At 47.5% G+C, this 13,968-nt stretch overlaps 1 protein-coding gene across 2 annotated transcripts in view; it reads left to right on the top strand.

Annotated features, from left to right (window-relative positions):
* The window catches only part of STX18 (syntaxin 18), a 129,872-nt gene extending 116,226 nt beyond the window's left edge, over positions 1 to 13,646 (top strand). For both annotated transcript variants that reach the window (XM_012739700.3, XM_075992958.1), the window contains 5 exons: positions 948 to 1,036; positions 7,679 to 7,737; positions 9,236 to 9,305; positions 12,207 to 12,287; positions 13,028 to 13,646. In XM_012739700.3, coding sequence (XP_012595154.1) covers positions 948 to 1,036; positions 7,679 to 7,737; positions 9,236 to 9,305; positions 12,207 to 12,287; positions 13,028 to 13,123 — 395 coding nt within the window. In that variant the 3' untranslated portion in view covers positions 13,124 to 13,646. The remainder of the gene's footprint in view (positions 1 to 947; positions 1,037 to 7,678; positions 7,738 to 9,235; positions 9,306 to 12,206; positions 12,288 to 13,027) is intronic.
* The last annotated feature ends 322 nt before the right edge of the window (positions 13,647 to 13,968 follow it).

The following is a 13,968-nucleotide window of genomic DNA, read 5'->3' on the forward strand; positions in this document are numbered from 1 at the left end:
CCAAATTCTGTAGGGACCTCATATGTCCAGTAACTGGACTCCAGGCTGATTAGACACATTTTTCCAGATTGGTCAAGGGGTATTAGAAGCAAAACAGGACTGTTCCTATGAGAGTGTTCTGTTGTCTTTCATCCTGGGAATAAACAACATTATTACCCAATAACAACAAAAGAATAGTATCCTTACAATGGAATATTATGCACCAGTTTAAAAGAATGAGGTAGGTCTATATGGACTGACCTAGAATGATCTCCAAGATATATTGATAAATCATACAAAACACATTTTAGAACAATATATTACCATTGATAGCTTTGTGAAAAACAAGCCACTATACACACAAAACTATGTACTATTTCTGAGTTTCAGGAGTGAGCAGGGACTTGCGTATCTTTGTATGTGAATACTTTCAAATAAAGTCTATGAAGCTACATCAAAGCAGTTAACTTCTGAGAGAGGAATAGGATTGGGGAATGGTATATCACTTCCTGTATTTATTTATTTATATTCATATACATACATTCATATACATACATATATTTATATATTTTATATGAATGAAAATATTCATGTTTCTGCAGTCTTTAAAAGTAGAGGGAGGAGTGTAAGCATATATGTGTCTTGAAGTAAAACACTTTAAACTGGTTCTGAAGAATGTCCATTTAGTTGGCAGCCATTGCTGACATCAGAGCAATGTGGAAACTGCATAGGTGCCCCTCCCCATCACACACATGCACACACATGTGCATACATAAAGGCAATTTAAGGCCTAAACATTGCGGAAGACTCACACCTGTAATGCCTGAATATTAGCCAACAGATAATCAAATATGGACAGCTGTAAGATTCTGGTTCCATCTTGTGTTTTTAATGTGCTTGCATCCAAGCCAACCTATTCTGAAATGAATATTTGGTATTTTATCTATTTTTAATATGTTTTTCAACAGAAAAGATTTCAGCCGAAGCACAACCTGAATTGGGAACCTGGGGAGAGGGCAAAGGTGAAGATGAATTATCCCCAGAAGAAATACAAATGGTAATGCTATTTCTGTCTTATCATTTATTTCTAAGTGGTTTTTGTAACATCATTTCCTTAAATAGAAGGTCATCCTAAATGCCTTTGATTTTTATACTGAGTTTTTAAAATTATAAATATATATTTTATATATACTTTCCTACTTCATTTCCTAATTCGTAGTATGCTTTTCACGTTTTAAATTTAAAGTAGGCCAGGCGTGGTGGTTCACACCTGTAATCCTAGCACTCTGGGAGGCCGAGGAGGGAGGATTGCTCAAGGTCAGGAGTTCGAGACCAGCCTGAGCAAGAGTGAGACCCCTGTCTCTACTAAAAATAAAAAGAAATTAGCTAGACAACTAAAAATATATAGAAAAAATTAGCTGGGCATGGTGCCACATGCCTGTAGTCCCCGCTACTCAGGAGGCTGAGGCAGTAGGATTGCTTGAGCCCAGGAGTTTGAGGTTGCTGTGAGCGAGGCTGACGCCACGGCACTCTAGCCCGGGCAACAAAGTGAGACTCTGTGTGTGTGTGTGTGTGTGTGTGTGTGTGTGTGTGTGTGTGTGTGTGTGTATAAATAAATAAATTTAAGGTAGCATAAAGAAGAAACTGTCTTGGAATAATTTTACTAATAATAGATATCTTTTTAGCAGCAGTAAAATAGTCTCCTAAACTACATGGATCTTTTATAATTGCCACTATGGTGATTTTTAATTGCTTGAATTGCTAGTGTTATGGTAATGTGAAGAAAGTGCAAGTCAGGACTGCAAAATCAAAAGAGTAACCCCTTTACTAATATCCCTGCCTTTTAGTGACCTGTCCCCTAGTTGCTGACCACTATAGTTAATTAGCTCTTGGTGTGTTTCAAAAGGAAACTGATAGGTTTGGCACAGACTTCTGCCAGCTCATGTCCAGTAGTGTGTGTGTATAGCTCATCTGGACATTGGCGTGGTGGAAGCCAGATGGGAGTACACTCCTATGCTCGGGCAGGTGTTTCCTAGAGCTGCCCTCTACCTAAAGGATGGAGAACAAGGCTCACACATAGCATGCTTTCCAGTGACTGCACCTGGCAAATGATAGCATCTTAATTTGAGTCCCAGTTGGCAGTTGACAGAACTTTTTGGTACCCCTTTTCTTCATGATTTCTTAATAATCGCACCAAGAGGTGGTGGGGCACTCCCATCTTTATTTTTTATTTATTTACTCACTAGCTTGTTTGCTCAGCGTAAAGTCTCATCCTATCTCCTTTTAACATTGGCAAAAACCCAAGAAAGGATCTTGCCTAAAATCCCCTAATAAGTGGTAGAGCTGGAAGATAATTTTTCCACAGATGGCGGGGAATGTTTTGGGATGATTCAAGCGCATTGCATTGATTATCCAGTCAAAGCTCTCTGCTAATGAGAATCTGTATTTGCAGCCGCTCCCCGGCGCCAGCATCACCGCCTCAGCTCCACCTTCAGTCACCAGGCGTTAGATTGTCATAAGGAGCCGCAACCTGGATCCCTGGCACGCGCAGTCTACAGTAGGGTTCACGCTCCTATGAGAATCTAATGCCACCGCTGATCTGACAGGAGGCGGAGCTGTGCAGCCTGTTTCCTAACAGGCCACAGGCTGGTCCTGGTCCGGGAACTGGGGATTGGGCACCGCTACTCCAGTGAAGTGTGAAGCTGCAGATCTGTAAAGTGAGAATGAGTTCCTGTCTTTTCCCAGCCCTGAGCCTCTGACTGGGGTGTTTGTGGTGCTGATGACTGCACCTGGAAAGCATTTTCTCTCCCTACTGTCAAGTCTTACAGGTCTCAGATGTTATGTCCTCAGAGAGGCCTTCCCTGGCCACCCCACTTGAGGTGGCTCCCAGCCACTCTGTCCCATTATCCTGCTTTATTCCCTTGCCCTCCACTAGATCACAAGCTCCGTAAGAACAGAATCTTTTTTTTTTTTTTGAGACAAAATCTCACTCTGTCAACCTGGCTAGAGTGCTGTGGTGTCATCATAGCTCACAGCAACCTCAAACTCCTGGGCTCAAGCGATCCTCCTGCCTCAGCCTCTCAAGTAGCTGGGACTACAGGTTGCCACTATACCTGGCTGGGTTTTCTATTTTTAGAAGAGATGGGTCTCACTCTTGCTCATGCTGGTCTCAAACTCCTGAACTGAAGTGATCCTCCCACCTCAGCCTCCCAGAGTGCTTCAATGACAGGCGTGAGCCACCGCGCCCAGCTTGAGAGCAGGATCTTGCCTTGCTTTCACTGCCATATTCCCAGAGCCTAGAACAGTGTTTGGGAATTACTAGTTGAATGGATGAATGACTTTGAATACAGTATGAAAGTTTAAGGTTGTTTTAAATGGTAAAGCAGGATCATGAATAGTAACTAGAAGAATCCTCTAGTTTGTTAAGCTAGTATTAGTATTACTACTTATACTTGTGGATGTCTTCTGTATGCCAAGCCTTTTGTGTTACCGTGTCTTGTTTAATCTTCATAACAATCGAGTGAAGTAGGAACTGTCATGTTATACAGTTAAAGAAAATGAGGCACAAAAACTCCAAAGACCTGCCCAAGGTCAGGGAACCAGTAGAGCAGCTGAGCCAAGCTCTGTACCACAAGCCCTGGCTCCAAACCCTGTGCTTCTCTTGCTGTGTGACAGCTCACTTATGTCCCCAAGTTGGCTCTGGTGTCTAGGTGAGTGTAGCCTCACAGGAATAGCGTGGCACACTGACACGGGCCGGCCTGCAAGCGAGTCGAAACAGCCACGCAGGCACACCAGAGTGCTGTTGCAGGCGTAGGTGTGCAGGCTGAAACCTGCAGGGATGGCCAGGGCCACATGTGCTCTCATGAGCATCGGCTGCCCAGGGCAAAGGACTGGCTCGGGCTCCTTTTGCTCTCCACACTCACTGTTTCTTCTCCATGCCTGAAATAAAGGACTGAGGCAGGTTTCTCTTTCCTAAAAAGGCATGAACACGTGAACACTAAAAACCCAGAAGCCAAGAGGTAGCACAGCCTAGTCGGAAGAATACAAGCCCTGCAGTTGTCCAGCTAGGACCCACTCCTGGCCTCATCACTGTCAGCCGTGCCCTCCCACTGCTCTAGGCTTCCATTTCCTCATCTGTGAAATGGACAAATAATGGCCACCTCACAGGTGGGACTAATGACAGAGTGAGCCGGCCCAGGAGATGCATACAACACAGTGCCAGGCACACGGGTGCTTGTAAGATTGACTTCCCCCTGCCTTTCCTCTTCAGGGTGACAGGTTGTAAAAATGAGGCAGGACGGCCTCTCTCTGTACAGTATAGAAGAGACAGCAGTGCTCAGGCTCTTGGGTCACATCTGCCCACATGCAGGGAAGGACTGTGGCATGCACTGCAGCGTCAGGTCTTGCAGGGGGCAGCTGGCACTCGGCCTCATTTCACAGACATTTCATACATGATATAGTTTCACACCTGCTTATCCCCTTTGAGTGGCTTTACCTTTAAAACCATCACCTTAGAAATTTGAAACTGATTCCAGTGATGGTACTGTTAGCTGTGACTTTCCTGGGACTTTCTTTAGGGGGAGGTGTGCTCCTTCAGAACCTATAGTTACTTTCTTTGGAATAATAAGCAGAGCTGTCTTTGTCCTGCATAGGCAAAAATAATTCTGAGCTAAGAAAGTAAGTCAAATGCTTTAAAGGACACTGTGAGGCCCCTGCCTTCCTCTCCAGCCTCTCTCATGTTCCAGAACACATCCTCTTTCTTTCATTAAGTGCTCACCAAACCCAGTAAACATGGGACCTGGAGGCCTCAGTGTGCATGGCATGTTGATGGCAGCAAGGGTCCCAGTCAGCCATTGCTGTCCAGTCCAATCGAGTGACGGAGAAGGCCTTGACCAGGGAGCGCAATGAAGGCCACCATGAGAGCTCTGTTGGGGGAAGTGGACTAGACTCTGGGGTCCATTGGAGGACAGGTGCGGGGTTGGGGAAGAGCCTTGAGTTTTCTAACTTAGGTAATCAAGAGAGGGAGATAGGCCGGGCACGGTGGCTCATGCCTGTAATCCTAGCACACGGGGAGGCCGAGGCGGGAGGATCGCTCAAGGTCAGGAGTTCGAAATCAGCCTGAGCAACAGCGAGACCCGTCTCTACTAAAAATAGAAAGAAATTATTTGGCCAACTAAAAATATATATAAAAAATTAGCCGGGCATGGTGGCGCGTGCCTGTAGTCGCAGCCACTCGGGAGGCTGAGGTAAAAGGATTGCTTGAGCTCAGGAGTTGGAGGTTGCTTTGAGCGAGGCTGACACCACGGCACTCAGCACTCCAGCCTGGGCAACAGAGTGAGACTCTGTCTCAAAAAAAAAAAAAAAAAGAGAGAGGTAGGCAGTCCAGGCCTGGACAGGGGATGAATGGATTTCACTTTACAAAGATGTGAGTGGGAGCTACCTGGGGGACATTCACAGAAGGTGTCTGGGCATGGGGTCTAGGGGTTGGGCTAGAGACGTGTATGTAGGAGATGTCTTACCTCTGGTGTCTGAAGCATGGGCTTGGATGAGGTTCCCTGGAAACAGCACCTACAGGGGAGGATAAAAGGGGTATGCACACCACCCTGAGGACACTCCACCACCCTGGAGACACTCCACCACCCTGAGGGACACCCCACCAGAGAGCAGGCTGAGGTGGAAAAGCCGACAGGTGAAAGTACAGTTGGATCATATTGCCTTCTTATAGCTAAATGATGGCAAATGTTTCTTAGAATCTCAGTTTTGTCATCAGTTTGTACAAAATAATTTTATTAATGGAAATGATGAATCATGTTCCCCAAAATATTATAACATTGCCCCATTTCTTTGCTAGAGATAAAAATGTGTATAGCCCTGTCTTTTCATTAAGAAAGAATACATTTATATTTAAGCAGGATTTACCTTTCTGTGGTGGACTTTTTTTAAATGCACTCCACTACTCTAAATAAAGGAACTAGCTAGCATAATAATAGAGTCAATTGCTTGTCTGAGGATTTTACATTTCTCCTGTAGGCACTCGTTAGCAGCAAAGGTATATTAACCTTTGTAGACACAATTCACCAGCCATGGAAGGTGGACCAGAGGAAGGTGGCAGCAAGGATGTCCATGATGACCTCATGCTACATTGCCATTAAGACATGGTGAAAGAATATGAGCTTTGGGACTAGACAGAGTCAGCCATGATTCCTCTGTATACTACTTACTATCTTAAGTTGGAGTGAGAAAATTAGCTTCACTGCCTTCAGTTGGGTCAGAATCAACACCCTATGGAATTGTCACAAGCGCCGGACGCAGCAGTGTATGTAGAGCACCTGGCAGAGGGCAGGGCACAGCAAGTGCTGGCCCTTCCCAGCAGAAAGATGCTGTGAGTCTGCATCGCCGTGTGCCCTGCACACATGCAGCATGTGATTCAGCAGCTGCAGGAGACAAATGAGTGTCCACAGAGTAAGTGTCGTCTTCCCATAGTGACTGCTGACGCACCATGCTTCCGTTTCATTCCACTGACCTGAGTCATTGTCTGAAAACTTCCGAGACCATTCCCAGTAACACCGGCTACTTCAGCATCGTAGCGTCAGTGACTAGCGCAGCCACAATCAGCAGAACGTCCTAATGTTTATTGTGTCGCTTCCAGAGGTTTGGGCAGAAGGCCATGATGTTCAGTACTTTTATGACAGGATGTTTAATATCCAGTTAACTTCTTTCTTAATTGGGAATAATAGCTAAGTACTGTATCTTATAGTCTGACTAACCCAAATCTTATTCAAAAGGCTTAACCCTGAACAAATAGAAAGACATACCACACTTTTGGTTTTAAATTGGAAAGTACTGTAGCAAATTGTGGTCATAATTCATAATCACTGTTTTGGAATTTTTCCTCAGGGTAAAATAATGAATTAAAGCCCCATAATGGCAATTTAATTCATTATTTCACCCAAAGGAACAGTTGTTACATATTCCAAAATTGTTTCAGGGTATTGTATGATTTGCACAATAAATTTCCATTTATAACTCATGATACAGGTATATTAATGCCTTTGAGTTAGCAAATGTTTTTTGGTCGAGCTGATTAGAACCAAATTGTTTTCTGATGTTACTTTGAGAAAATTCCTCCTTTTCTAAGCAGAAAAGTTCCTTTTATTTGCCTCATGTAAAGCCACCTACATTTATTGATGTATTGTTTGGGATAATTTTTAAAGACATGAATGTGACTTCTGTTTCTTAAATCCACATGAAAGATGTCCCTGGCCCCATCCCCTGAAATAGGCCAATGCAAGGCCCTGGTGGCTGGCTGGCAGGGCTTGCAGTCTGTGGCCAAGCACAGCTCACACACCGAGAACACAGGAGTTACTGGTAGAATCTGAGCACCACACAGCAAGAGCTGCGTACAGAGCCTGGGGAAGTTCCAGGTTCACAGGGGCACAGGTGGGGATCGAGGTAAGGGTCACAGCACAGGAGTGTGAAAGGGTTTGGCACAGAGAAAGCATGCCTGGAAGAGCCCAAAAAGGGCCTGGGCAGTGGGCGCCAGAGTCCAGGGGCCAGACTGCTTTCTAGGACGATCCCACTGCGGGCTCCAGGGGCTTGGTAGTGATTCCTGGAGGGTAGATCAAAGTTTTCTAGCGAAACTCTTGCCTAAGTTCAGTGTGATGTCATCTTGAATGTGTTTGTCTCCTCATCTTCACAGTTTGAACAAGAAAATCAGCGGCTAATTGGCGAAATGAACAGCTTGTTTGATGAAGTGAGGTATGTATGTAGCTCCTTGTGAGCTGACAGTCTACTTTACAGCTTCTCCAGGAAGTAGGAACTTTATTTATTTACCGTGGTGCCCAGAATCCACGTGCAGCCCCCCTGAGCCATCCTGGCGGGATGCTGCTGAAGCCCCCACGCACGGCTCGCAGGCCTTTGGGAGGCCACCCCTGCCTGTTGCTGCCGAGCTCCCAGGGCCTCATGACCAGAGGGGATCAGTTAGTGATGGCCAGTTACCTGGACACAGTTAACACCCAATGTGGGCTGTTTACATATCATTCAAATGAAATGGGGGGCCTTCTCTAAGGAAGGGAAACCCTCCTGCAGACGGCTCCCCTGGGGTCTGCCTTCTCCCTCATCCAGCAGGGAGTCAGGGATGCAGAAGGCAAGCCATGACCAAGCCTATGTGACCACTGGCCCTCCAGGGAAAGCACTCAGCAGCCTCAGGTTCTATAGGAATGTGTGGAGCATTCTGGAAATAAGGCCTGGGTCTTTGCAAAGTCTTACTGCATTATGGGCATGTCCCCAAAACAGGTCCTGATGCTGCACGCACAGCCTGGAGACTTTCTCCGTGCAGGTGACAGCCCCCAAGGGGCTCTGGCATTTTGCCCTCAGAGAGGAATGTGTTGGCCCTCTCTCTGACCAGCCCAGCTCCACCTGGCTGTGCCTTCCCCAAGCCTGGACATGCACTCCTTTTCTTTTGGCGTCTCCTCCCTTCCCTCACCTCCACCGGACCTCTGGAACCTCAGCGCATTGCCCCAGCATGTTTCAGCTCCTGCCACTTCCTGTTGCTGGCTTGTGCTAGAGCAGTACTTCAGCCCGTGTGAGCTGCTATCTCTAGACTTGTGTGAGCCCCCAGCCTACCGCAAGGGTAACCCATGCTACCCTGACACAGGGAAGATGGCTCACTGAAGTGTTTCAAGGTGGAGAGACACTCAGTTACCAAACCCAAATGTGTTATTTTCAATCTGAATCAGTTTTTTTCCCTTGTGACAGGGAGTTGGCTTACGTGAAATATACTTTTTTCTTTAACCTGTTGGGCAGTGACAGAGTCCGGTCATCAGACATTCTGGTGCTGTCTTTTGAATCCCACCACATTACTGTGCTTTACTGGGCTGGTCATAGGACTTACTGGGGACTTTGTGCTTTGCAACTGGGGCCTGGCCAGGCGCTCCCTGGTCCCCATGCAGTGACTCAGAGTGCAAGGGGCACTGTGCACACCCGCCTCTGGTGACTGAGGGTCAGCTTACATGGTACAGCATATTTCCAAAAAGCCCAGCACACTGGACCAAGCTGGGAGGCAGAAAAGCCAAACTAGTAAGTAGATCACCTTCCTTTGCCCACTTCCTCTTCCCCCACCCGCCATGGTATGGCCCCTGCTCCTCTCCCACCTTCACTTGGAAGAGATGATCTCTATAGAAATGTGTAATGTTCTAGTTAGATTACCAAGTTCTAATAGTGAATATGTAATCTATCAATTCTTCTTTTTATGAAGGCAAATTGAAGGGAAAGTGGTTGAAATTTCCAGGCTCCAGGAGATATTCACGGAAAAGGTTTTGCAACAGGTAAAAAAACAAGTAGTTTTTGAGTTTTCACTTAAAAGGGGAATGTGCTGAGAACGCAGGACATTTCTTCTGAAGGCGTCTGATGATCCCTGACTGTAAGCAGAGCTGCATGTTGTCAGCAAGAGCACATTGCAAGGCTCCTCAGGGAGAGTCTCCTCACCTCAGAGCAGCCTTTGCACATAGATGGTGCAGGGGGAGGTGCCACCCTGTGTGGTAGAGCACACGGTGGCACCTGGGAGGCAGGGTGACCACAAGGCCCTCGTGTAAGCTGGGGAGCCCTCTGAGCTGCAGTTTCCTATCTGGGAAGGGGAGCGACTCTTCAGGATTACTGTATGGCACTGCGAGGAGCTAAGATTTGGGCCTCGCAGAGTGCCGGACCATGCCACCTCATGTGTGGTGTCTTCGTGGGAGATAGGCTTGTTCTCTTTAGTGAATGTTCACATTATTTCTTGGTACAGTTCTGAAATTCTTCCAGCCAATAACTGGCAAAAATTTTAAAAACCTGAGAAATTTACCCTTTTGTTTTCAGCACCCAAAGACTGTGGAAGGATTTGAAAGACAAAATCATTTTTCTCCAGCGTGTTAAAGGGATTCCTGGCTTAAGAAACTTCATTCACAAAGCAGCTCTCCTAAACCACACGGTCAGAGTAAAATCATTGTAAATGAGGCACATTAAGTCTAACAACAGTTTGGAAATTCAGGCTCATAAGAGGTGCCCTTTCAAACAGCGCCTTAAAGGAACTACTCACACGTATGCACGCTGAGCCTTAACTGAGGAGCCTGGTGGCTGGCTTGGTAAAGACTCTCCAGTCTGACGGTCAGCAGTTCAGCCTCATTACACATAGAACAGTTAGATCAGACGTCTCCTCTCAGAGCACACAGGCTTGGGTCCAGAGGTAGCAGGTGCTCAGGGTCCTGGCGGAGTTAGACCTGGACTGCGGCCCTGCGCCCTGTCCCTCTCTGTAAAACAGGGCTCAAGTCACCCACCTCGTCGTCAGAGCCAGTGAGTAAGAAGTTGCCTGGCACACACTTGGCCTGTGGCAGGCTCCTAACGTGTGGACTGCTGTTATTTCTAGGTGTGGCCGTGACAAATACAGGCAGGGTCCTGTCTTATCAGTGCAACCGGTGGCCACGGGCAAAGGGAACGTTGCTACGGTGTATCTTACATGTACTGAAAAGCACTAGAAATCAGAATTGTACCATTTCTAAGGTTCCTAGAGTCAGCCCAGCTACCGAGGAGGACCAGCTGCTATTAGCTCGGTGGTTGTGGTTTGTAAGTAGCTGCTCCAGAGTGCTGGGACAGACCAGGCCAGGTGCATGGGAGAGAGCTGCTGGGGCGCTGCCTGCCTCAGAGCACCCCAGCGCTTCCCTGGCAGGGGTGTGCACAGCACAGGCCAGAGCCTTGCCTTGGCTTCTCCGGAGCTTCTAAGACCTAAGGAACCGGTATCTGTCTTATCTTTTCCGCCAGTTTTGCATAGTGGTTCATATCAGTACTCTTATGGGAACACTGGCAGTGGTCACTCAGACCCCACTTTGAGATTCTTTAAAAAGGTGTGATTAGGCCGGGCGTGGTGGCTCACGCCTGTAATCCTAGCACTTTGGGAGGCCGAGGCGGGCGGATTGCTCAAGGTCAGGAGTTCGAAACCAGCCTGAGCGAGACCCTGTCTCTACCAAAAATAGAAATAAATTAATTGACCAACTAAAAATATATATACAAAAAATTAGCCGGGCATGGTGGCGCATGCCTGTAGTCCCAGCTACTCGGGAGGCTGAGGCAGTAGGATCGCTGAGCCCCGGAGATTGAGGTTGCTGTAAGCCAGGCTGACACCACGGCACTCACTCTAGCCTGGGCAACAAAGTGAGACTCTGTCTCAAAAAAAAAAAAAAAAAAAAAGGTGTGATTATAGAGCAAAGCCATGCCAGTAATATTGATCTCTGGGAACAAGGTGGCCAAAGGTAGCTTTTTTCCCTGTGGTGTTGTATCAGTCAGGTTTCTCCAAAAGGCCACGCTAGTGTCCATTCCTCTCCAACCTGTCCGGAAGCCACAGTGTACATGCAGCATATACAGCATAGCTTCCTTTTGCCACTGCCAAAGGGAGAGGGAGACAGGCGCTCCTGCCTCTGCAGCCATCCCGGTGGGCCACACTCCTGCAGGGTGGCGAGGGCGCCCCGGCCAGCGCCCGTGTGTCAGGCCCGCCCTTCTCAAGCTTTCCAAGGCTGTGGAGTAATACAGGGGCTTGTATTTTCTGCAAGCAAAAAATCCTATTTTGATTTTTCAATTTTAGCCTATTTTTTAGAGATGTAATAGTAAAACACAAAGCACTATTTTTGAAGCTAGCATGTGTGTTTGGAAGCACAAAGGTTTTGAAGCTTGCTTCTGTGGACTTCAGAAAGAATAAATGAGAGACTGCAGGGAAAGCCCCTGGCATGTGGTGGCTGCCCCACAAACAGCAACTTTGTTTTTGTCCTTGCCATCAGGCCAGTGACACAGGAGATGGCAGGTGGGGTGGAAGGAGTACAGGCACTGGGGTCCAGCAAGGTGGGAGTCTCATCCCAGTCCTGCCACTTAGTTGCTGCGTGACTTTGGGCAAGTTTGTAAACTTCTCTGAGCCTTGAGTTTCCCTTTTATAAAAAAAGGGGTGAAAGCTACTTCTCAAGGTGCTGTGCAGGTAAGCCCTGGCTCTTAGGAAAAGGGGCAGCTGCTGTTTGTATCCTGATGTGTGCTGGGGGTAGGGGGCAGGTCGAATGTCCCTAATCTAGAAACCCGAGATCCTAAATGCTCTAAAATCTGAAACGTTTTGAGTTCCGATGTGTCACTCAAAGGAAATGCTCATTGGAACATTTTGTGTTTCAGATAAGGGTTGTCAACCTGTGTTTAGCTGACACTCCTTTCTTCAACAGGAAGCCGAGATTGACAGCATTCACCAGTTAGTTGTAGGGGCGACTGAGAACATCAAGGAGGGCAATGAAGACATAAGAGAGGTGGGTACTCTCTGGGTGTCCTGGGTCTTAGCAGTAGCATTAGTCTCACTAGCAGAGTTCACAGGGCCAATCACACAACTGAGGTCAGGGGCAGTCCCAGCGAAGCCACATGTGTTCGTGAGACCCACTGGTCCAACTTCAGCTACTGTTGAGAAGCAAAGGCTCATCATGCTTCAGGGTGTAATCTGGGCCCAGTGAGGGTACTCTTGGCAAGGGTCAGGCCAGCTCCCTAAATCCAGGGGTGGACACCACTGGACAAACTTTTTGGCCCCCCCGCAAGAGGCCAGAGACTGTCTGTTGCTTATGGTGGATACCACAGGCCATCTCTGTTGACTGGACTCTGTCTCCAGAGCTCAGTCCTCAGGGTCAGGTCACCAGTGACCTTGCATTATTAGAAAACGCAAAGCCCAGGGCCATACTCTGCTCTGAGCCGTTAAGCCTGGGACAGAAGTGAGTGATTTCTGGAGTGTTGTGTTTCCTGGGAGAATTGCGTAGGACCTCCAAATTATGGAGGTCCTAAACAGCAAGGAAAATAGAACCCATTTGTCTCCTGATAGATTTTAAACTCACCATTTGGTTTTGCTTAATAATTAAGTCATCTATTAAGGTAAGTGTAGGATTGAGCAACACATACAGCTATAGCCTCAACTGGGAGAGGACATGGTAAGAATAGAGCATTTGGGGGCTTTTAAAACCAAAATCCTGTTGATAAAAACACCTGTGCTCCTGTCCCTGCCCAGGCCATTAAAAACAACGCTGGCTTCCGTGTGTGGATCCTCTTCTTCCTTGTGATGTGCTCCTTCTCCTTGCTCTTCCTTGACTGGTATGACAGCTAGCGTGGGACACGCTGACACACTGAGCTCTCCTGTGTCTCCGGCATTGGAGTGTGGTGGTGACCAGATTTTACCACGGAGCCATTTGAGGAAGAGGAGGTTGAGACAGACATATGTACTCCCACAAAAGGGTGCCCAACCAGTGGTGCTGAGCCTGTTTAGCAGCTGAAACAGAAAGTGGTGCGCATGAGAGGAGAGTGGTCTGTGTAGCCACGAGGCGAGACAGACTGAATAGGGAGAGCTGGTTATCAACAGCACCTAAACGTGAGGCCGCCGTGGCAGGGGCTTGCTGCAGTAGAGGGGCACAGTAGGCCTCAAGATCCCCAGAGTGTCTCAGGGCTCAAAAGAAACCTTTCCTGTCCCCGTAGCTTCAGGGAAGAACATGGTTAATAACGTCTCTCCACAAATTATTACTTCTTTGTTTCCTTGTGGCTTCTTGTCTGCCTGAGTCAACCAATACACAGACTGATTGTATCACAGAAAGTTTACATTTGCCTTGTTAATCTAATAAATACAATTACAGCCACTTCGTGGATCGTCAGTGAGTCTAAGCTGAGAAGGTCAGTGGACGCCCACCCACCTCACGACAGGGAGGAAGTGCGGGCAAACTCCAGCCCTCCCGAAGGGTGCAGCCCACAAGGTGGGCAGGGGTGTGGGAGGCCTGGTTTCCTGCCATTGGGTCCAAGGAGGTTTTGTTCAGATAAGGAAGTGGACTGCAGAAGAATGGGGCTGCTGCTCTCATGCCCGCCCACCTGACCCCTAGGAAGTGTGAACAAGAACACCTAGTTGTGATTGAAAGCTTGAGACATCTGGACGCAGCTGTGCAGGAAGCGCCCTGGTGTCCACTC

The sequence above is a fragment of the Microcebus murinus genome, chromosome 16, assembly GCF_040939455.1.
Source record: "Microcebus murinus isolate Inina chromosome 16, M.murinus_Inina_mat1.0, whole genome shotgun sequence".
Lineage (NCBI taxonomy): Eukaryota > Metazoa > Chordata > Mammalia > Primates > Cheirogaleidae > Microcebus > Microcebus murinus.